General features: G+C 46.8%; 1 protein-coding gene across 1 annotated transcript in view; it reads right to left on the reverse strand.

Moving 5' to 3' along the window:
* LOC140479342 (regulator of G-protein signaling protein-like) overlaps window positions 1-12,617 on the reverse strand; it is an 81,023-nt gene extending 68,406 nt beyond the window's left edge. The window contains exons 1-4 of the mRNA XM_072573251.1: window positions 12,594-12,617; window positions 7,729-7,802; window positions 1,893-1,964; window positions 372-501 (exon numbers count right to left, since the gene is read on the reverse strand). Of these exons, the coding sequence (XP_072429352.1) occupies window positions 372-501; window positions 1,893-1,964; window positions 7,729-7,802; window positions 12,594-12,606 (289 nt within the window). The 5' untranslated portion in view covers window positions 12,607-12,617. The remainder of the gene's footprint in view (window positions 1-371; window positions 502-1,892; window positions 1,965-7,728; window positions 7,803-12,593) is intronic.
* Window positions 12,618-25,293: the final 12,676 nt, after the last annotated feature.

Here is a 25,293-nt window from a genome sequence, read left to right on the forward strand (position 1 = left end):
AACTCTATACAGACAGTCGCCCAAGGCCGGAGTCGAACCCGGGTTCTTGGTGCAGAGGCAGCAGTGCTAACCACTGAGGCATCATGTCACCCGACTCTCGCAGTGCAGTGGTAATACCCCTACCGCTGCACCAAGAGGCCTGGGTTCAAGTCCCACATATTCCAGGGGTGTGAGATAGCATCTCAGAACAGTACCTAAATATGGCTTGACACCTCACGCATCTCTAAAACACGCATGACGAAAGAACAGAAGTGACTTTCAGGTCCAACCTGCAACAGTGTAATATTCTCTAGATGCTATAGGAGACAGCTCAGACTGCCAGAAGTCTATGGAAACAGTCAGAGCGTCGACAGGCTCTGGGCTGCACTCACCCATAATTTCTTGCACCGTGACGTCCAGCAGTGACTCACAGAGGACAAAGTGAAGGTACAGGTCTGTCTGTAGGAAGTAAGGCAGGCGATAGTCTTCCAACCAATTCATCAGCCCATCCACACTCCTGTTCTGAAACCAATGACAGCAGTGAATCAGTCTTTAACAGGACTGACCGGTTACCAGGCACTGCAAAATGAACCCATACAACTGAACTGAAACCTTCCCCCAAACCCATCTCAGCTCCTGTTCTTGGTACCAAGCCTCTGGGTAATGTATGAGCTGGGGCAGCGATATCAGAGAGAGAAATCTTCCACAAAGCATTTAAGACTACAACAGATCAGAGCTGACTTTCCAAATCCCTGCTTTCCCAATCGCAGTCCCACCATAGATGACACTGAAAAGCTGAAGGGAAACCGAAGGCGGGAGTTCGGGAGGGCTCGTTTCAAGTATACGGGGCAGTAGGTGGGATTGCATCTGGAGTGCTGTGCCCAGGATTGATCACTATCATTGTACTTACAGAAGGATGTTAATGCATTGGAAGCAATTCAGAGAAGGTTTACTGGACTAATGGCTGTCACAGGGATCTAAGTTACACAGTCAGACACAAGATGACAGCAGAATCTGATTAACTGATGCCCCTTGAGGGATATATACCAACCAGAGCAGCAAGACAGCATGAGTAATAAGAGGGGAATACCACAGGCCCATCAAATATCACCAAATTTACTCCACTGTGCTTCAAAATACAGAATACCCACGCGTGGTGTTTACAGCTCAGCCTCTGGCAGTTTGCTTTGACTCTGAGTCCACACCCAGGCTTAACTAATTGAGCACAGTGAGGGCTTGTTTTCAATTACCAGCCTCCCAATCAAATACTGTTCAATTAAACCATCACACAGTACACCCAGCAGGGGGTTCAGCCCCCCACGTGGAAGCATCAGAAAGTCCTTCGGTCTCTTTCCTGATCGGGTTGCTGCAGAGGTCCAGTGATGGCGCTTAACGAATCCTCTGCTTCTCAATCCACTTCCCTCCCTCCCCTCCCCCACCTTCAGGATTCCTGAAGAAGGGCTGATGCCCGAAACGTCGATTCTCCTGCTCCTTGGATGTTGCCTGACCTGCTGTGCTTTTCCAGCAACACATTTTCAGCTCTGATCTCCAGCATCTGCAGTCCTCACTTTCTCCTCACATTGTCAAGTGCCGAACAATTTGACCCAACAATAAAACAAAACAACTAACTACGGATGCTGAAGATTCTGAAGAAGGGTCACTGGACTTGATCGCATCTCTGTTTCTCTCTTCACAGAAACTACCAGACCTGCTGAGTCTCTCCAGCAATTTCTATTTGTGTGAATTGAACTGTGCAACCCAGCTCTGTGCTTATCCCCTGACCAGGCATCCCTTGGGTTAGGACAGGGTGGTTATCTGGGCAGAGCGGCTGGGTGTTGTGCTGGGGAACACATAGGGTGGGCATGTCCAAATAGATATGTGTCCTCTGATAAAATCACTTTGGGACTCATTACCTTGGATGGAAGATCAGGCTGGAGTTCCCATTGTTTGTCTTTAAAGACATAGAGCGGAATCTGTCCAAACACCTAAGAAACAGACAGAGTTCATCACTCATCTTCATTTTCACCCACACTCCCAACATCATCTCCCAGTGTCCATCCCTCCATCATCATTCCCACCGTCATCTCCCAGCGTCCGTCACTCCATCGTCATTCCCAACACCTCCCAGTGTCCATCACTCCATCATCATTCCCACCGTCACCTCCCAGTGTCCATCACTCCATCGTCATTCCCACCGTCACCTCCCAGTGTCCATCACCCCATCGTCATTCCCACCGTCACCTCCCAGTGTCCATCACCCCATCGTCATTCCCACCGTCACCTCCCAGTGTCCATCACCCCATCGTCATTCCCACCGTCACCTCCCAGTGTCCATCCCCCCATCGTCATTCCCACCGTCACCTCCCAGTGTCCATCCCTCCATCATCATTCCCAACACCTCCCAGTGTCCATCACTCCATCATCATTCCCAACACCTCCCAGTGTCCATCACTCCATCATCATTCCCAACACCTCCCAGTGTCCATCACTCCATCATCATTCCCAACACCTCCCAGTGTCCATCACTCCATCATCATTCCCAACACCTCCCAGTGTCCATCCCCCATCATCATTCCCAACACCTCCCAGTGTCCATCACTCCATCATCATTCCCAACACCTCCCAGTGTCCATCACTCCATCATCATTCCCAACACCTCCCAGTGTCCATCACTCCATCATCATTCCCAACACCTCCCAGCGTCCATCACTCCATCATCATTCCCACCGTCATCTCCCAGTGTCCATCACTCCATCATCATTCCCACCGTCATCTCCCAGTGTCCGTCACTCCATCATCATTCCCACCGTCACCTCCCAGTGTCCATCACTCCATCATCATTCCCACCGTCATCTCCCAGTGTCCGTCACTCCATCATCATTCCCACCGTCATCTCCCAGTGTCCGTCACTCCATCATCATTCCCACCGTCACCTCCCAGTATCCGTCACTCCATCATCATTCCCACCGTCATCTCCCAGTGTCCATCCCCCCATCGTCATTCCCACCGTCACCTCCCAGTGTCCATCCCCCCATCGTCATTCCCACCGTCACCTCCCAGTGTCCATCACCCCATCGTCATTCCCACCGTCACCTCCCAGTGTCCATCACCCCATCGTCATTCCCACCGTCACCTCCCAGTGTCCATCACCCCATCGTCATTCCCAACACCTCCCAGTGTCCATCCCCCATCATCATTCCCACCGTCACCTCCCAGTGTCCATCACTCCATCATCATTCCCAACACCTCCCAGCGTCCGTCACTCCATCATCATTCCCAACACCTCCCAGCGTCCGTCACTCCATCATCATTCCCAACACCTCCCAGTGTCCATCACTCCATCATCATTCCCAACACCTCCCAGTGTCCATCACTCCATCATCATTCCCAACACCTCCCAGTGTCCATCACTCCATCATCATTCCCAACACCTCCCAGCGTCCGTCACTCCATCATCATTCCCAACACCTCCCAGCGTCCATCACTCCATCATCATTCCCAACACCTCCCAGTGTCCATCACTCCATCATCATTCCCAACACCTCCCAGTGTCCATCACTCCATCATCATTCCCAACACCTCCCAGCGTCCATCACCCCATCATCATTCCCACCGTCATCTCCCAGTGTCCGTCACTCCATCATCATTCCCACCGTCATCTCCCAGTGTCCGTCACTCCATCATCATTCCCACCGTCACCTCCCAGTGTCCGTCACTCCATCATCATTCCCACCGTCATCTCCCAGTGTCCGTCACTCCATCATCATTCCCACCGTCACCTCCCAGTGTCCGTCACTCCATCATCATTCCCACCGTCACCTCCCAGTGTCCGTCACTCCATCATCATTCCCACCGTCATCTCCCAGTGTCCGTCACTCCATCATCATTCCCAACACCTCCCAGTGTCCATCCCCCCATCATCATTCCCACCGTCACCTCCCAGCGTCCAACACCCCAGAATAATTTCTAACGTCACTCCCACTGTCCAACACCCCCATCCTTCACACTGTTGCACCCATTGTCTATCACTCCCACCATCATAAGACCATAACTCCCACCATCATAGCAGAGGCAACAGCCTGATGGCATTATCGCAGAGACCCAGGTAATGTTCTGAGAATCCAGGTTCGAATCTTGCCACAGCAGATGGTAGAATTGGAGTTCAATAAAAATCTGGAATTAAGAGTCTAAGAATGTCCATGAATCTATTGCCAATTGTCGGAAGAACCCATCTAGTTCACTGATCTGGAGGCCATGGATAGGGTAAATAGACAAAGTCTTTTCCCTGGGGTGGGGAAGTCCAGAACTAGAGGGCCTAGGTTTAGCATGAGGGGGGAAAAGTTTAAAAGTGACCCAATGTCCTTTAGGGAAGGAAACTGCCATCTTTAGCTGATCTGGCAGACATGAGACCCCAGACCCACAGCAACGGAGTTGACTCTTAACTGCCCTCTGCGCAATTAGGAATGGGCAATAAATGCAGGCCTAGACAGGGATGTCCTGATCCCGTGAATGAATTTTTAAAAATTCTCATCATTCACTCCCAGCACACTTACAGCACAGGGTTAGTCGGACAACCCCTATAAGGTGCAATAACAACATTTAAGAGGATCTGGATGGATACATGAATAGGAAAGGTTTGGAGGGATATGGGCCTAGTGCTGGCAAATGGGACTAGGTGAGGTTAGGCTCTCTGGTTGGCATGGACGATTTGGACCAAATGGTCTGTTTCCATGCTGTACATCTCTATAACTCTGTAAGTGATAGATTTCACGGACCACGATGACCCCAAACCATTTGTGGCGCTACAAGATTAACCACAGGATTAAGGCAAATTGACTTCCTGAGGATTCAGACCCTAAATTCTAGACAAGATTGTGGAAATTGGTCCAACACTGCATACTGGTCAGCCCTTCAGATAATGTTAAAGAATTACTTGGCTGGTGGAATTAATTATAGTGAACTAAAGGAAGCTTCTAACAGAACCAGATCTGGACCTTATGAAAGCCATAGAATTGGCCCTTTCACACAAAAATGCAAAAGAACTGGCTCAGAAACTTCAGGCATCCAAAGATGGTACTATCCTCAAGCTGGGATGACGCGCCCCCCCCCCCCCCCACACCTCAGAGACGGATCATCTAGTGGATAGTAATCACGGCTCGTTTTTGTTACCAAGGAAGGGTGATTGAAGTCAGAGGCCATGAGGTTCCAGAACTGGGTGGGAGGTTTCTCCATAGACACCAAGGCTAGATTGGCCACATGCACTGGGGAGCCCTTACATAGGACTGTAACCCCAATTGTACAGGGGAGCTTACTGGTGCTATAAGCGCCAAGTCCCAACCTTTCAGGAAGGGACTGGCTACGGAAATTAAAATCCTTACAGTGCAGAAAGAGGCCATTAGCCCATCGAATCCACATCAACCCTCTGAAGAGCATGCTGGCAGAACCAGCTCCCCACCCTATCCCTGTATTTCCCATGGCTAATCCAGCTCGCCTGCACATCCCTGGACACTCTGGGGCAATTTGGCATGGCTAATCCAAATAACCTGCATGTCTTTGGACTGTGGAAGGAAACCAGAGCACCAGAGGAAACCACACGGACCCGTGTGGGGGAAGAGAATGTACAAACTCCACACAAACAGTTGCAGGAGACTGGAATTGCACTGGGGTCCCTGGTGCTGTGAGGCAGCAGTGCTATCCACTGAGTCACCGTGCTGGATTGCCAACAGATTTTTTAAATGGGTACTGGAAATCTATATGAAGTCACTGGGAAGCATCCCAAATTGAGCCACAATAGCCTCAGGAAGTTGAAAGGCACTAGGCCAAGATCTGGGAGGACTCAGAGCCCCAACCTAAATCCTTCAAGGCACAACCAGTCCTCTACATGCAAAGGAGATGCTGAATTGGAACATGTGAAGGAACCCATCATCATTTGCCCAGTACAGTACAATTTGCTGAATGGTATAACTCTATAAGTGATAGATTTGACCATGATAAATTTGACCATGCTGAATGCTGAATTCGACCATGATAACTTGGTCCAGCTTAGTGTGGAGTCTAGGTTGACAATCAACTGAGATTCCCACTTAGACAGGTACTGAATCACACACGCGAAGGACTTGTCTGAAAAGCCGGCTGGGAGTCACTTATTTTCTAAATCGAATATCAGCCACTCCAACTGGAGTTTGAGGGGTCACCCGGGAAGTACGTCACTGTAAATATTGAAATAGGACATTATGGAGTACATTTGCTTGGTCTCTGGGATATCTTTGGCTGGTGCCATCTTTCAATGGGCAATGGAGACCATTCTCCAAGGGGATACCCAGAGTGGCATTCCAATCTCATGAGCTACTAAAGGAACATGTGGAGGAGCCCTTTAGAATCCTCTGCAGCTGGCATTCGGCTAAAAAGGGAAATGAGGTAACATACCTTGGGTACAGAGTCAACAAGGAGGGATTATACCCTATCAGAGAGAAGGGGAAAGCAGATAAAGGGAATCCAACTCCCAGGAAAACAACAGAGTAGAAGGTTTCCCCAGGTCCCAAAAATTACCCTGAACCACGTAAGGAATTCCAGTGATGGCTGTTCAGGATTCCCAGGAGTTATCCTAAAAAAGGAACAATGGACCGGTGTCGTACGTGGTCAAAACTGGTGAGAAGATCACAGAAATCAATAGGAAAAGATGTCAAGCATCTCCAGAGAGAACGCCTCACAGAGACGGCTGTTTTGAAGGACATGCCACTGACGATGGTAGCCCCTGCACAGTCTCTTCAACGGTCTCCAGGGGAGAAGCATTTGTTTATTTATTCAAAGCCCCTCAACCCGGAAAGTAACAGGAGCAAGGCTGGGGGCAGAGCAACACAAGAGGCCCTATGATCACAGAAACGAGGGGGACCAAAAAAAAGTAGTTATGATGGTTGGAAAAAACAACTTGGTTGTGTATGATATTAAAAATAGTAAAGCAGACTCAGGGATGGGTCTGCAGATCTGTCCATCCCAGACTATGAAGAGCCTATGTACTCCACAAAGAGTTGTTTTATTTTGCTGTTCAACAATAATAAATGATGATCGTTTCCAGTTGGGCTTCCTGAGTCATTATAGTAGGATACAGAGTAAAGCTTCCTCAACACTGTCCCCATCAGACACTCCCCGGAGAGGAGCAGCACAGGGCTAGAGATAGAGTAAAGCTCCCTCTACACTGTCACCATCAAACACTCCCAGGACAGGGGCAGCATGGGGTTAGATACAGAGTAAAGTTCCCTTTACACAGTCCCCATCAAATACTCCCAGGACAGGGACAGCACGGGGTTAGATACAGAGTGAAGCTCTCTCTGCACTGTTCCCATCAAACACACCCAGGACAGGTATAGCACAGTGTTAGATACAGAGTAAAGTTCCTTCAACACTGTCCCCATCAAACATTCCTGGGACAGGGACTGTACGGGTTTAGATACAGAGTAAAGCTCCCTTTACACAGTCCCCATCAAACACTCCCAGGACAGGGACAGCACGGGGTTAGATACAGTGTATCCTCTCACATGGGAAGACAGTCATATCAGAAGTGTTGGAAATGGAGAGGAGCAACAAAACATTAAAAACCAGGCGAGACGGGCACATAGGGTATCATCCACCTGAAAATGTACCCAGTGTTTCTGTCCCCAGCCAGAAGCACTGACCGAGTTGTGCCTGTACACAGCTACAGCTGCTCCCCACTGCAAACCAGAGCCATCTAATATAGCGTCCAGCACTTACCGGCAGGTTCAGGAATGTATTGAGGAAATCCACAAAAATGGAGTTTTTCAGCTGATTCAGAAAACTGGATTGACCTGAAACACAAGGAGAGAATGAAAGTACTGCCACCACAGAGTGACACAATCACCGCAGACAGAGGGAATCTGCAGTGAGTTTAAGTGAATCCAATTGAAGTTTTCAGGGTGGTTTATGTCTAGAATAATAGATACCCAAGATTGAGTTGCAGACTGGATGAGTTTGAAGAGTTTGGGGTAATTTGTATAAAGAAGAACAGATATCTGGAAGTGAGTTACAGAGCAGAATTTAATCGACAGGTGGGAGATTGGATTGCATACAGAACTATAGGTACCTGGGAGTGAATCCACTTAGCACCCATCACCTTTACCACAAGGTTTCAGACACAGGGAACTAGGAGTCAAGAAAAAAACCAAAGGTTGTCAAACCTTAGATTCCAGTCTGTAACTCGCTCCCGTGTCTCTGGTATTCTGTACATAAATCCCCTTGAACACTTTGATTAAATGCAGCATGTTGCTCACTCTGTGGTATCTGTTATCCTGTATACAATCTACCCCTGAACCCCTCAATTAGTTTCTGTCTGTAACTCAGTCCTGAGTACTTGATATTCTCCATGTGAACCATGTTGAACCTCTCGATAGCATCCAGTCTGTAACTCACTCCCGGGAATCTGTTATTCTACATATAAACAACCCTGAACCCATCAATTAGTTGAGTCTATAAATCACTCTCGGGTATCTGTTATCTTATCTATAAACCATCCCAAACCCTCCTATTAAATTCCAGACTGAACTCTCTCCGATATCTGTTATTCCACATGCAAACTATCCTGAACCCCTCAACCAGATTCTGGTTTGAACGTCACCTTCGTGTATCTGTTATTCTAAATATCATTCTCTTAATTAGATTATAGTCTGTCACTCACTCGAGAGTATCTGCTATTCTATATTAAAACCACCCCAACCCCTCGATTAATTAGTGGCCCGAACTCACTCCCAGGTCTCTGCTATTTTATATATGAACCACTTGATGAGGTTCCAGTCTAGGGTCTCTATTATTCTGCACATAATCCCTAATTACCCTTCAATTAGATTCTAGTCTGTCGCTCACTCTAGGCTATGTTATTCTATATAAAAATGGCCCTGAACCCTGCTACTAGATTCCACTTAAACTCACTGCCAACTATGTTATTCCATACATAAACCACTTGTATGCATCGATTAGTACCAGCCTGTAATTCATTCCCAGATGTCTGTTATGCTACATATCAACCTGAACCTCTCAACTCCATTCCAGTTCACTCTCAGATACCTCTTATTCAGTATGTAAACCTGCCTGAACGCCTCAATTAGATTCCAGTTTGTAGTTTACTTAGGGGTATGTTATTTGGTATATAAACTCCCAAATCACCCACGTAGATTCCCATCTGTCATTCAAGCATGGATATCTGTTATCCTAGACATAAACTATCTCAAATCTCTTGATTAAGTTCTACTCTGTAACTCATTCCCAGTTATCTGTTATTCTACATTTAAACCCTCCATCCACCCCATTAGAATCCAGTATGCAATTCACTCCCAGGTACCTATAGTTCTGTATGCAATCCAATCTCCCACCTGTCGATTAAATTCTGCTCTGTAACTCACTTCCAGATATCTGTTCTTCTTTATACAAATTACCCCAAACTCTTCAAACTCATCCAGTCTGCAACTCAATCTTGGGTATCTATTATTCTAGACATAAACCACCCTGAAAACTTCAATTGGATTCGACCTCACTCCGTGCATTCGCAATTCTGTATATAAACCACTCTCAACTTCTTGAATAGATTCCAGTCTGTAACTCACTCCCATGTCTGTTATTCTATATGTCCTATACATAAAAAGTAGGGCAAATCCAACCCAGCCAATTACCACTGTATTAGTCCACTCTCGATCATCAATAATTGATGGAAGGTGTCATCAACACTACTATCAAGCAACAACTGCTCAGCAATATCCTGCTCAGTGATGCCCAGTTTGGGTTCTGCCAGGACCACTCAGCTCCTGACCTCATTTCAGCCTTGGTTCAAACATGGACAAAGGAGCTGAATTCTAGAGGTGAGGAGATAGAGCACCAGCCCTTGACATCAAGGCTGCATTCGACCGAGTGTGGCAACAAGGAGCTGTAGCAAAACTGGAATCAATGGGTATTGGGGGAAAACTCTCTGATGGATGGAGTCATACTTGACATATAGTAAGATGGTCATGGTTGTTGGAATTCAGTCATCTCAGCTCCAGGAAATCTCTGCAGGAGTCCCTCAGGGTAGTGCCCAAGGCCCAAACATTTTCAGCTGCTTCACCAATGACCTTCCCTCCAACATAAGATCGGAAATGGGGATGTTTGTTGATAATTGCACAATGTTCAGCATTATGTGCAGCTCCTCAGATACCGAAGCAGTTCATGTTCAAAAGCAACAAGATCTGGACAATATCCAGGCTTGGGCTGACAAGTGGCAAGTAACCTTCATGCAACACAAATGCCAGGCCAATACCATCACCAATCTAAACCACTGCCCACATCCCACAAATGAATATAAAACAATATGCATTTCTCTTTGAACCCCTCAGATAGATTCCAGACTGGGTCTCATCCCCAGTTATTTTTCTTTATCTAAAGCCCCCCAAAACACCTCAATTAGATTTCAGCCTCTAACTCACTCCTGGGTATTTTTTATTCTATATATAATCCACCCCCTGAAACCCTCGATTAGATTCCAGTCAGTAACTAAGTCCCAGTGCCCAATCACCCCGATTAGATTCCAATCTGTAATTCACTCCTGCATACCTACGATTCTACATGTACACCACCCCAAACCCTTTGATTAGATTTCATAGACTGTATGACCATAGGATAAAGGAGCCTAAAGGAACTCTGTAACCCTTGATCCCTACTGACCAAGAACCTGATCTATCTCTGTCTTCAATACACTCAATGACTTGGCCCCCAGAGTCTTCTGGCAATGAGTCCAACAGATTAATCACCTTCTTGCTGAAGAAATTCCTCATGTCTGTTTTAAAAGTTTGTGCCCTCAGATCCTCATCTCCCCTACCAGTCGAAACATCTTCTCCACGTCCACTCTATCCAGGTCTCTCAGTATTCTGTAAGTTTCAATCAGATTGCATCCCCACATCCCCCCCCCCCCCCCCGCCGCCCCCCGACTCATCCTTCTAAACTCAGAGTACATACCCAGGGTTTTCAAATGACAAACCTTTCATTCCCAGGATCATTCTTGTAAACATCCTCTAAACTCCCTCCAAACTAGCACGTCCTTCCATAGGTACGGCCCAAAACTGTTCACAATATTCCAAATGTGGTCTGACCAGAGATCTTGACAGCCTCAGCAGTACATCTCTGCTCTTGTATTCTAGCCCTCTTAGAATGAATGCTAACATTGTGTTTACCTCTCTAACTGGATAAAGTGGAACTGTCCCCCCTTTGCAACAGGACTGGTGCCTGTGCCCCATGAGTTTGAACCCATTTCTCCCATGCCGATCTGGGACATGCATTGACATATTTAATCTTGTTAACCCTCTGCTAACATGCTCATGGCTCAGGTCGTGATCCAGAGCTAATTACCTTTTTGGTTCTGCTTTTTAAATTAAGCCCCAAACTGCTCATATTCCTTCAACTGAACCTCTTTCTCTTCCTACTGATATTCTTGTGTCCTATGTGGACCACAAGAATTGGATCTTTGCCTTCCTCCACAGCCCAGATGAGATATCCTGAACCTAGTCTGTAATTTACTCATGGGAAACTTTCAACCTATATATAAACTGCACTGAACCTTCAATTAGATTCAAGTCTGGAATTCAATCCTAGGTAGCAGATATTCTATATACAAACCACCCTGAGCCCCTCCATTAGATTCTGGCCTATAACTCACTCCTGGGTAGCTGTTACTCTATATGTAAACTATCCCGGATCCCTTGATTAGATTCCAGTCTGTAAGTAAGAACATAAGAACTAGGTGCAGGAGTAGGCCGTCTGGCCCCTTGAGCCTGCTCTACCATGCAATAAGACCATGTCTGATCTTTTCGTGGATTCAGCTCCCCTTACCCACCCGCTCACCATAACCCTTAATCCCTTTATTGCTCAAAAATCTATCTTTCCACCTCGTTCTTCTAAATTGCAACCAGTGCAGTCCCAGTCTACTCATTTTCTCCTCATTGGCCAATCCTCTCAACACTCGATCTGCAATGCTGGACTTTTTATTTCTTTATTATTTCCTTTAGAACTTGCATTGAAGAATCTATCCCTAGGTAACTTGTAACTCACTCCTGGGTAGCTGCTCTCTCAATCACCTCAATTAGATTCCAGTCTGTAATTCACTCCCGGGCTAGCTGTTATTCTGTCTTATAAACCCAATGTATCACCCTGGGAGCAAGTTACAATCCATACGGGTTATCCGAGTCCTTTTCATTTTTATATCTAAAACTCCTCGGATTCACTCCATTTATAAACACACACACCCCTTGTTGGTGAATCATCTGCTCTCCTTCATTTCACAAGTAGGATTTATTTTCCAAATCGTAACTCAGCACTTTTTTTTCCCAAACAAGTAAGTTCTCACCTTAGTTAATGGGGACTGCAATGAGAGATACCCGCCCCTTCAATCAGATACGCCCTTTGCAGATCTGCCGCTTCCAAATCCTCAATAGAAATCAGCAAACAGCTCTATCATGCATTTCAAACCGAACCTTAGCTGCAAGATTCAATAAAGATTGTTGAGGATTTTTTTTAATATAAAAGAGAGCCACTCCGGCAGCTCAGGGAATTGAACTCACAACGTCTATCCCCACTCATCTTACCTGGTTCTCCCATTTTCGCACTGACCAATTAGATGAGTTGCACATGCTCGCTCCCCGCCCCCCCTTTCACCACCCTCCCACAGAGAGAGGTACCTCTATAGGAGGGGAGAGGGAGGTGGCGTTAAGGCCTGGGTTAGGATGGGGGTGGAGTAAGGGATTGTTAGTTTATTTCCTTCGTCAGTTTCCGGATTGTGACGATGGGAAACTCAACACCTCACCCCCGGGTTAGGAAATTGCAAACAGGCCTCTTTACCCCCCCCCCCCCCCCCATCAGAAAGCCCACACTCTGTACCTCGCTGACCCTTGAGACGTGCTGGATTATGAATCCAGCAAGGCTGCAGTTTCAATCCAACATGGGTGAAGAGTAGTGGATCAGAGAGGGAGAACTTCAGCCAGACAAAATTCTGGGATTTGAATCATTTAAATCCTACAGTGTGGAAAGAGGCCATTCAGCCCATCGAGTCCCTTCCATTAGCATCCAATCCAGAGTTACCCCCCTACCCCATCCCTGTAATCCTGCATTTCCCATGGCTAACCCACCGAGCCTTCATATCCCTGAACACTATGGGCATTTTAGCATAGCCAGTCTAGCTAACCTGCACACCTTTGGACTGTGGGAGGAAACCGGAGCACCCGGATGAAACCCACACAGACACAAGGAGAATGTACAAACTTCACACAGTCAGCCAAGGGCAGAAAAACCCAGGTCTTTAGCATTGGAAGGCAGCAGTCCTAACCACTGAGACACTGTGCCACAAAGGATCTGCTTTTTCACAGAGCAAACTGACTTCAGCTGAAGCAGCGAATTCTTCACTGCACACCCAGCTGTTATAATTCGGACCAGATAGTGAAGAAGGTTATCTCAGATCACAAAGAGATCTTGATCAATTGGGTCAACGTGCTGAGGAGTAGAAGATGGAGTTTAACTTGGATAAATGTGAGGTATTGCATAGATAAGGTGAATGACCGAGGTCTTTGCCCTTGAGTGGAGGAGATCAAAACTAGGGGCCATATTTTTAAGGTGAGAAGAGAAAGATTTAAAAAGAACATGAGGAGTAACCTTTTTACACAGAGCAAGGTTTATGTGTGGAATGAACTTCCAGAGGAAGTGGTGGATGCAGGTACAATTACAATGTTTAAAAGACATTTGGATAAGTTCTTGAATGGAAAGGACTGGAGTGATATGGGCCAAGTGTAAGCAGGTGGGAATAGTTTAGTTTGGAATTATGATCAGCATGGACTGGTTAGACAGAAGGGTCTGTTTTCATACTGTATTGCTCTGACTATGATTATAAACCAGACTTCCAAGTGAAATCTGGCTTGAGAGAACACAGAGGGAAAACCTCGGAACCCATTCCGCCATTAGCCATGCGGCTGATGCAGCTACCACCCCCACGCTGATTGATGATGTCACTTCCGCCCTCATCATGGCCACTCCCACAACCACTTCCACCCCTCACAATTCCTCATGCATCACATCTGACATCACTTCTGCCCTTCACATCATCGCTGATGCCACATGCTCAGTGACTTCCGCCACCCCTACTGCCGTGGTCACTACCACTTCCACCCCCACCAGCACCACTCACCTGCATTCTGCTGACATGCCCCCCCCCCACAGACCGCACTGTCACTATCCCCACCCCCCAGAACCCCAAGGGGAACACTACCCCTGCTCATGACTCCACCCCCATTCCCCCCACCATCACACTCACTCCAGTTACAGGTTCCGCCCCCACTCCCAGCTCTACACCCACACCAGATCCCAGCTCCCAGCCCTGCCGAGTTTTCACCATCCCCCCAGACCTCCCACTCACTGAGGACGAACGATCAGTCCTCAGCAAAGGACTCACCTTCATCCCCCTCCGTTCACGCATCAATGAATTTAATACACGCCGTGATGTCGAACAATTCTTCCGTCGCCTCTGCCTCCGAGCTTACTTTCACAATCAGGACTCCCGCCCACCTTCCGAGGACCCCTTCGCCAACCTCCAACACACTGCATCCACCTGGACACCCCGCGCTGGCCTATTACCTGTCTTCGATTTCTTCATTTCCAACTGCCGCCGGGACATTAACTGCCTCAACCTGTCTACCCCCCTCCCCCACTCCAACCTCTCACCCTCACAACGCGCAGCCCTCCAATCCCTCTGCTCCAATCCCAACCTCACCATCAAGCCAGCGGATAAAGGGGGGGCAGTGGTAGTCTGGCACACTGACCTCTACACCGCTGAAGTCAAACATCAACTCGAGGACACCTCTTCCTACCACCCCCTTGACCATGACCCCACCCCCCATCACCAAACCATCATCTCCCAGACCATACAGAACCTCATCACCTCAGGAGATCTCCCACCCACAGCTTCCAACCTCATAGTCCAGGAACCCCGCACTGCCTGGTTCTACCTCCTTCCCAAGATCCACAAGCCTGACCACCCTGGCCGACCCATTGTCTCAGCGTGCTCCTGCCCCACTGAACTCATCTCTACCTACCTCGACACCGTCCTATCCCCCCTAGTACAGAAACTCCCCACATACATTCGAGACACCACCCACGCCCTCCACCTCCTCCAAGACCTCCGTTTCCCCGGCCCCCAACGCCTCATCTTCACCATGGATATCCAATCCCTCTACACCTCCATCTGCCATGACCAGAGCCTCCAAGCCCTCCGTTTTTTCCTCTCCAGATGTCCCCAACAGTACCCTTCCACTGACACTCTCATTCATTTGGCCGAACTGGTCCTCACCCTTAACAATTTTTCCTTTGAATCCTCCCACTTCCTCTAGACCAAAGGGGTAGCCATGGGCACACGTATGGGCCCCAGCTAAGCCTGTCTCTTTGTTGGCTACGTAGAACAGTTGATCTTCCGTAATTACACCGGCACCACTCCCCACCTCTTCCTCCGCTACATTGATGACTGCATTGGCGCCACCTCGTGCTCCCGCGAGGAGGCTGAGCAATTCATCAACTTCACCAACACATTCCACCCTGACCTTAAATTTACCTGGACCATCTCTGACACCTCCCTCCCCTTCCTGGACCTCTCCATCTCCATTAGTGACGACCGACTTGACACTGACATTTTTTACAAACCCACCGACTCCCACAGCTACCTGGATTACACCTCTTCCCACCCTACCTCTTGCAAAAATGCCATCCCGTATTCCCAATTCCTCCGCCTCCGCTGGATCTGCTCCAAAGAGGACCAGTTCCACCACAGAACACACCAGATGGCCTCCTTCTTTAGAGACCGCAATTTCCCTTCCTACGTGGTTAAAGATGCCCTCCAACGCATCTCATCCACATCCCGCACTTCCACCCTCAGACCCCACCCCTCCAACCGTAACAAGGACAGAACGCCCCTAGTACTCACCTTCCACCCTACCAACCTTCGCATAAACCAAATCATCCGCCGACATTTCCGCCACCTCCAAACAGACCCCACCACCAGGGATATATTTCCCTCTCCACCCCTTTCCGCCTTCTGCAAAGACCGTTCCCTCCGCGACTACCTGGTCAGGTCCACGCCCCCAAACAACCCACCCTCCAATCCTGGCACTTTCCCCTGCCACCGCAGGAACTGTAAAACCTGCGCCCACACCTCCTCCCTCACCTCAATCCAAGGCCCTAAAGGAGCCTTCCACATCCATCAAAGTTTTACCTGCACATCCACCAATATCATTTATTGTATCCGTTGCTCCCGATGCGGTCTCCTCTACATTGGGGAGACTGGGCGCCTCCTAGCAGAGCGCTTTAGGGAACATCTCCGGGACACCCGCGCCAATCAACCACACCGCCCCGTGGCCCAACATTTCAACTCCCCCTCCCACTCTGCCGAGGACATGGAGGTCCTGGGCCTCCTTCACCGCCGCTCCCTCACCACCAGACGCCTGGAGGAAGAAGCCTCATCTTCCGCCTCGGAACACTTCAACCCCAGGGCATCAATGTGGAATTCAACAGTTTCCTCATTTCCCCTTCCCCCACCTCACCCTAGTTCTAAACTTCCAGCTCAGTAACTATCCCCATAACTTGTCCGGACTTGTCCTATCTGCCTATCTCCTTTTCCACCTATCCACTCCACCCTCTCCTCCTTGACCTATCACCTTCATCCCCTCCCCCACTTACCCATTGTACTCTATGCTACTTTCTCCCCACCCCTACCCTCCTCTAGCTTATCTCTCCACGCTTCAGGCTCACTGCCTTTATTCCTGATGAAGGGCTTTTGCCCGAAACGTCGATTTCGAAGCTACTTGGATGCTGCCTGAACTGCTGTGCTCTTCCAGCACCACTAATCCAGAATCTTGAGAGAACACAGCCTTACCTTATTATTGTTTAGTTTGTTGATGTGGTGGTTAGTTAGGGAAACATATCCACGAGGCTGCAGATTTCCTTTAACAACAGAACAAAAGTTTATTATACAAAATAATTTTTTTCTTAAAACAAACTATTTAATTGTAGGAGACAGCTATACTGATGTTAAAACATCCAACAAGCAGTTTCAACCTATTTCCCAACACTATCCATTGCAGAGACTTAAGTCCAAAGAAATTACACCCTATCTCAACTCTTAAGTTTCCAATAACCGACTTCTCCTTCCATTTTCTTTGTTATAGATTGTGGACACAATTTGATGAATCCTTTCCAGGTCCGTCAACATGATCTTTGCAATAGATCTGAGGGCCTACATTTACACAGCTCTAATAACCAGCGATTTCTAACTAAACCCTTGCAAGATTCCAGAACTAGAGGGCATTGGTATAAGCTGAGAGGGGAAACATATAAAAGAGACCTCAGGGGCAACATTTTCATGCAGAGGGTGGTGTGTGTATGGAATGAGCTGCCAGAGGAAATAGTGGAGGCTAGTGCAATTGAAACATTTAAAAGGCATCTGGATGGGTATATGAAGGGTGTGGCGGGATATGGGCCGGGTGCTGGCAGGTGGGACTAGATTGCCTTGGGATATCTGGTCGGCATGGATGGGTTGGACTGAAGGGTCTGTTTCCCTGCTGTGACTCTAAGTTGCAATTTTGATCAGGGAATCTATTAGAACAGTAAGGAGGGATGGCATCTTAGGTCTAGCATATGAGGAACGGCTGAGGATACTGGGATTGTATTCTTTGGAGTTTAGAAGATTAAGGGGAGACTTAATAGAGACGTACAAAATAATACATGGCTTGGAAAAGGTGGATGCTAGGAAATTGTTTCCGTTAGACGAGGAGACTAGGACCCGTGGACACAGCCTTAGAATTAGAGGGGGGTCATTTCAGAACAGAAATGCGGAGACATTTCTTCAGCCAGAGAGTGGTGGGCCTGTGGAATTCATTGCCACGGAGTGCAGTGGAAGCCGGGACGCTAAATGTCTTCAAGGGCGAGATTGATAGATTCTTGTTGTCTAGAGGAATTAAGGGCTACGGGGAGAACGCTGGTAAGTGGAGCTGAAATGCGCATCAGCCATGATTGAATGGCGGAGTGGACTCGATGGGCCGAATGGCCTTACTTCCACTCCTATGTCTTATGGTCTTATGGTCTTAAAATGCTCCTCCCAATGAAGTCAGATGGTTAGAACTTCAAAAACCAAAAAAAGGAGCAATCACATTGCTGGGAGTATACTCTAGGACCACCAACAGTCTGAGAAATAGAAGAGCAGATGTGGAGGTACGTTTCAGGAAAGTGTAAAAGTAATGGGGGAGCAGCAATAGACGATTTCAACTTCTTCAGCATTAACACTATGCAAAGGGTTTAGAGGGAGCTTGATCCTTAAGATGCATCCAGGAGAGCTTTCTAAGCTAGCACAAATAAGGTGCTACAAGAGAGGGTATGGTCCCAGACTTCACTTTAGGTCACGAAGATGGGCAAGTGATCAAAGTATCAGTGAGGGAGCATTTCATAAATAGTGATCAGAACTTTATTAGATTCAAGATTGTTCTGGAAAAGGACAAGGATGGGCCCGAAATCAAAGTTCTCAACTGGGGGAAGCCTGATTTTAATAAGGTCAGATATAATTTGGCCAGAGTGGATAGGGAGCAGAATACTTTCAGATAAATCTATCTTAGAACAGTGGGATACATTCAAAAAGGAGATATGGAGAGTACAGGGCCAACACATTCCAATAAAGAGAAAGTGTGGGATCATCAAATCCAGTGAACTCCAGATATCACGGGATATACAGCATTAGGTTAAGAGAAAAAGGGAGGCACATGGCAGATATCTGGAGCGGTATAGATTGTCCAAGAGGCATCTTAAAAAGGTGAGGATATAAAAGGGGATATAAAAGGATACTGGCAAGTAAAGTCAAGGAAAATCTTGAATTGTTGTACAGGTACATTAACCAGTGAAGGGATAACGAGGGAAAAAGAGTAAGGCCCATTAAGGACTAATAATGGAAATTTGTGCATGGAACAAGAGGTGCAGTTAGGGTTCTAATAGAATACACTGTGTTGGTGTTCACTAGTGGGAGGGGCAATACAGGGATAGAAGTCAGGGAAAAGGCCTGTGTACCATTAAAGAAATGAGCATACACAGAGAGAAGGTTCTGAGTGGTTCTGGCAATCTGAAGAACAGATACATCTCCAGGGTTGGATAAAATGCATTCCAGGTTGTTGAACAAAGCAAGTGAAGGAATAGTAGGGGCACCTGCCAGAATTTTAATACACCTCTAGCCGCAGATGAGGTACTGGAGGATAGCCAACGTGGTATCATTATTGAAGAAGGGATGCAAGGGTTAAACCAGGAAACTACAGGTCAGTGAGTCTAACCTTGGTGGTAGGGCAACTATTGGAAACGATTCTGAGGGACAGAATTAATCTGCATTTGGAGAGGCAGGGATTCATCAAGAAAAGTCAACATATTAAGAGGAGGTCACATCTGAGTATTTTGATTGAATTTTTCGAAGGAGTGATCAGGCAATGCTTTTGATCTTCACTCCCCACATACGTTCGAGACACCACCCACGCCTTCCACCTCCTCCAAGACTCCGGTTTCCCCGGCCCCCAACGCCTTATCTTCACCATGGATATCCAATCCCTCTACACCTCCATTCGCCATGACCAGGCCCTACAAGCCCTCCGTTTTTCCTCTCCAGACATCCCCAACAGTACCCTTCCACTGACACTCTCATTCGTTTGGCCGAACTGGTCCTCACCCTGAACAATTTCTCCTTTGAATCCTCCCACTTCCTCCAGACCAAAGGGGTAGCCATGGGCACACATATGGGCCTGAGCTATGCCTGTCTCTTTGTTGGCTACGTAGAGCAGTTGATCTTCTGTAATTACACCGGCACCACTCCCCACCCCTTTCTGCCTTCCGCAAAGACCATTCCCTCCGTGAGTACCTGGTCAGGTCCACACCCCCAAACAACACACCCTCCCATTCTGGCACGTTCCCCTGCCACCGCAGGAACTGTAAAACCTGCGCCCACACCTCCTCCCTCACCTCTATCCAAGGCCCTAAAGGAGCCTTTCACCTGCACATCCACTAATATCATTTATTGTATCCGTTGCTCCCGATGTGGTCTCCTTTACATTGGCGAGACTGGGCGCCTCCTAGCAGAGCGCTTTAGGGAACATCTCCGAGACACCCGCACCAATCAACCACACCGCCCCGTGGCCCAACATTTCAACTCCCCCTCCCACTCTGCCGAGGACATGGAGGTCCTGGGCCTCCTTCACCGCCGCTCCCTCACCACCAGACGCCTGGAGGAAGAACGCCTCATCTTCCGCCTCGGAACACTTCAACCCCAGGGCATCAATGTGGACTTCAACAGCTTCCTCATTTCCCCTTCCCTCACCTCATCCTAGTTTCAAACTTCCAGCTCAGTAACTGTCTCCTTGACTTGTCCGGACTTGTCCGACCTGCCTATCTTCTTTTCCACCTATCCACTCCACCCTCTCCTCCTTGACCTATCACCTTCATCTCCTCCCCCACTCACCCATTGTACTCTACGCTACTCTCTCCCCACCCCCACTCCCACCCTCCTCTAGCTTATCCACGCTTCAGGCTCACTGCCTTTATTCCTGATGAAGGGCTTTTGCCCGAAATGTCGATTTCGCTGCTTGTTGGATGCTGCCTGAACTGCTGTGCTCTTCCAGCACCACTAATCCAGTATTTGGTTTTCAGCATCTGCAGTCATTGTTTTTACAATGCTTTTGATCTTGTCTACTTTAACATCAATAAGACTTTTGATAAAATCCCACATGGGAAACTGATAGCAGCAGAAAGAGCCCATGGGATCCAAAGAAGTTTGGCAAATTGGCTCAGCAGAAGGAAGCAGAGGGTGATGTTTGAGGAGTGTCTATGTTATAGGAAGGGTGTGATAGCACTGGAGAGGGTGCAGAGGAGATTACCAGGATGCTGCCTGGGCTGGAGAGTTTCAGTGAGGAGGAGAGATTGGACAGACTGGAGTTGTTTAACTTAGAGCAGAGTAGACAGAGTGGGCATGATTGAGACGTGTAAAATTATGAAGGGCATAGACAGGGTAGATGGGAAGGAATGTTTCCCCTTGATGGAAGGAATCAATGAGTGGGATCATATTTAAGGGACAGGAGGTTTAGAATAGGTAAGAGGAAAATTGTTTTCATTCAGAGGGTGCTGGGCATCGGGAACTCACTGCCTGTGAGGATGGGAGAGGCAGAAACTCTCAGAACATTGAAGAGGGGAAAGATATGAGAGACCTAAGGGGCAACTTTTTCACACAGAGGGTGGCGCGTGTATGGAATGAACTGCCAGAGAAAGTGGTACAATTGGAGGCTGGTACAATTACAACATTTATGAGGCATTTGGATGGGTATATGAACAGGGAAGGGTTTGGAAGGATATGAGCCGGATGCTGGCAGGTGGGACAAGATTGGGTTGGGATATCTGGTCAGCATGGACAGGTTGGACCGAAGGGTCTGTTTCCATGCTGTACATCTCTATGATTCTACGTATTTAGATGTGCACTTGCAAGGTATACAAAGCTATGGGCCAAGTGCTGGTAAATGGGATGAGAATAGTGAGGTGGTCGTTTTTGACCGGAGTGGAAATGATGAGCCAAAGGGCCTTTTTCTGTGCTGTAGATTGCTATGACTCTCCTGGTTTGGAAGCATCACAATCAAACATTCCTGCTGAGGTGACTGCTCCCTGAACTGTCCCAAACTGCATGGAGTGCAACTAAACTTGCTTCTGAGCTCAACTTCAGCGTCTTTTGAACTGAATCGAAGAACTAGCTCAATTCTAAATTCTTCTGAACTAAAAGTGAAGCTTTTGTCTGCCCTGTCATAAACACAACAGTATAAACATCCAGCAGGACAGTGGTCAGCTGTCACTGATTTTTGACAAGGGCTGGATTTAGTCATCTTTCTGGAAAGACTCTATTTGCTTTTTCCCAATGAAAACCCTTCACAGAAATAACTAACACTCGTCTGCCTCGATTTTGAAATTTAAAATCCAAAATTGATTACCTATATATAAATTAGATCCCATTCTACCTCCCTTGCTGTATTCTTTCATATTCCCAGCCTTTGATCAAGGATGTGCCACTGATGGCTTTCCCAAGCTGATTTGTGTAGATCCATGTCTTTGAATCCCCTTACCATTCTTAATCTTAATTATTCTTGTTCATTAAGGATTCCACACAGAACTGCTTCCTCCAGGATCACTTTTTAGTTGCAATACAACAGATTCTTCCTCAGACATCTCAGAAGAAAAAGTGAAAGGAATGTGAAACGTGTTCCGCAAAATGCAATGAACACTCCCTCAGCACGTTCAAATCAGAGATCAATGAATTGTATTCTGGGATTATGGTCTTCTGATTCAGAACCGACATGGCTGCATTGAATAGAGTAACAGGGTTAAAGGGATTGAATAGTCTTCTCTTTTGCTTCCTTCTTTCCCAATATTGAGACTTCCAAGGCACCAGAATAGGCAGGTAGGAACTGCACATGAATAGCACCAGAGTCTCCAAAGCTGTTTAAAGAAAAGTAGATACTTTGAGTACAGCAGCCAATTGGCACACCACAGATTTATGGTCGTGATCAATTGAAGTCTGTTAAGAGGAGGAGGAGAAGTGTTGGATAGTGCACTGGGAAGAACACTCATGCACTTTCTTAGTGCCAGGAAATTTTAGCATCCACCTCTAGCATATAGAGAAGTATGGGATAATAAATGTGTTCAAAATTGTAAGGGGTATGAGCAGATAGAAAATGAGGAGAACAGCTTCCACTGGCACGAGTGTTAGTTGGCAGGGTGCACAGATTCGGGGTAACTAACATAAACCAGAGGTGTGAAGTCCTTTTTTTGTTTTATGCAGGAAGTTCTGGTGATCGGGGACACACTACCCTAAAGGATTGAAGAGGTTATGATAATCTGCGGCACACTGCCCCAGTGGGTTGCAGACGTTCTGGTGATCTGGGTCACACGACCCAGCAGGTTGTGGTTGTTGTTGTTACTACTCACTGGGGTCGAAAGTAGGAAATCAAGCCCTGCTATTGTCTGAGATGCCACAAAAGGTAAAGATTGTAAAGAGTACACAAGGAATTCCCAATTTCCCCATCTTGTAGTCGTAGATTGACGGAGTATGGACCAGGTTTCTGTATCAATCAAAAATTGTTTTAACAAGTGGACTCCTTGATTTATTATTGTCACATACACCTAGGTACAGTGAAAAGTTTTGTTTTGCATGCAGTACAGGCAGATCATACTGTACAAAGATCATAGGGTGAATGAACAGAGGGAAGAATACAAAATCATGGCTACAGAGAAGGTGCACAAGCAACAAGATCAGCATTCGATTTGAAATTTGAGAGGTCCATTCAGATATACCAACAGCAGGGAAGCGGTTCTTGAACCTGTTGGTACATTTGTTTAAGCTTTTGAATCTTCTGCCTCATGGATCTGGTTGGAAGAGATTATAACCAGGTATAGGAGGAGTCTTTGATGACACTGGCTGCCTTTCCACAGCAGTGCAAAGTATAGATAGAGTCAATGGATTGAAGGTTGACTTGCATGATGGTTTGGACTGTGTGCATAACTTTCTATAGTTTATTATGGTCCTGGGCAGAGAAGTTGCTGTTCCAAGCCATGATGCATCCAGATGGAATGCTTTCTATGTTGAACCTATAAAAGTTGGTGTGACTCAGAATCACAGAGGTGTACAGCATGGAAACAGACCCTTCGGTCCAACCCGTCCAGATATCCCAACCCAATCTAGTCCCACCTGCCATATCCCTCCAAACCCTTCCTATTCATATACCCATCCAAATGCCTCTTAAATGTTGCAATTGTACCAGCCTCCACCAATTCCTCTGGCAGCTCATTCCATAGTGAATTTCTTTAGCCCCCTGACTCCCCCACCCCAGGGAAAAGACTTGTCTATTTATCTAATCCATGCCCCTCTATAGGGTCACCTCTCTGCCTCCGACACTCTAAGGAAAACAGCCCAGCCTATTCAGCCTCTTCCTATAGGCTCAAATCCTCCAACCCTGGCAATATCTTAAAAGGTCTCAGAAAAGATTTACAAGTTTCACATCCTTCCAATAGGAAGGAGACCAGAATTGCAAGCAATATTCCAGAAATGGCCTAACCAATGTACACTAAATTTATCCCTTCTAATTAATATTTTCTCCATTCTTCACTGTTCTTTATATTTTGTCCAATCCACGAGCTGGCACTCATCTTTGTGGAATGTCATGCTTTCTCTTTCAATGGGATATGGTCTCGAACTTCCTTCATTTACCATTAAAAAACCAAATCTGTAGAGCCTTTCATTCTCGCTTGAATACACCTTTGCTGAGTATAATGAAATGTCTGCACTGCCTCTATTGCTTCCTTAACCTAATTTCCCAATTCAGTTTAGCCAGCTGTGTCCCCATTGTAGCTCATTTCTAAGTTTAAAACACTAGTCTTCCATCAACATTTTTCCCCTCATGTGAATTTTAATCATAGTGTAGTCATTGCTTCCAAGGGGCACCTTCATTATGAATTAATTAATCAGATCTTATTGCACATTAGCCTCCTCTGTGAATGCGCTGTGTTTAGACTTTCAAGGAGCTTTTGATATGGGCCCACACAAGAGGTTCGTAACCAAGTTAAAGCGGATGTCATTGAATAATACATGGGCATGGATTGAGAACTAGTTAATGGACAGAGAACAGTGAAGAAAATAAATGGGTAAAGTTACAGGAAGAATGGGTCTAAATCAGGAAAGAGTGTCTCAAAATAGAGGGCAGGCCATTTAGAGGACGAGGACGTTTTTCACTCAGAGGCTGGTGAATCTTTGGAATTCTCAACCCCAGAGGACAGTAGAGGTCAATCCCTGAGTGCATTCAAAAACAGATAAATAAATGACGACATATTAAAGTCATCCAGTGCAGGAAAATCGAAAGGTAGAGCTGGCTCAAGGGCCAAAGTTTCCCAATGTTCCTAACTTAAGGAATACAATTCATTAACTTGTTTGCACACATAGCATTGACAACACAGAAAACCTGCTTAATATGTGAAAGGCTTTGGAATGTTGTCTGATAGGAGAACACTAACAGGATTAATGCTTTTCACAGGACTCTATTCAATGGGAATAGCCAAATCTGATTAGACAGAAACCTAGCACCATTGTAATGAAAATTCAGCTCAGAAAAGCTGAATTGAAATGGTAGAAGTTATAAGGCAAAGCCAATCAAAATCATTCCAATGCCTCAAGTCAACATAAAAAAGAAAGTCAATCACATA

The sequence above is a fragment of the Chiloscyllium punctatum genome, chromosome 7, assembly GCF_047496795.1.
Source record: "Chiloscyllium punctatum isolate Juve2018m chromosome 7, sChiPun1.3, whole genome shotgun sequence".
In the NCBI taxonomy this organism is placed as follows: Eukaryota; Metazoa; Chordata; class Chondrichthyes; order Orectolobiformes; family Hemiscylliidae; genus Chiloscyllium; species Chiloscyllium punctatum.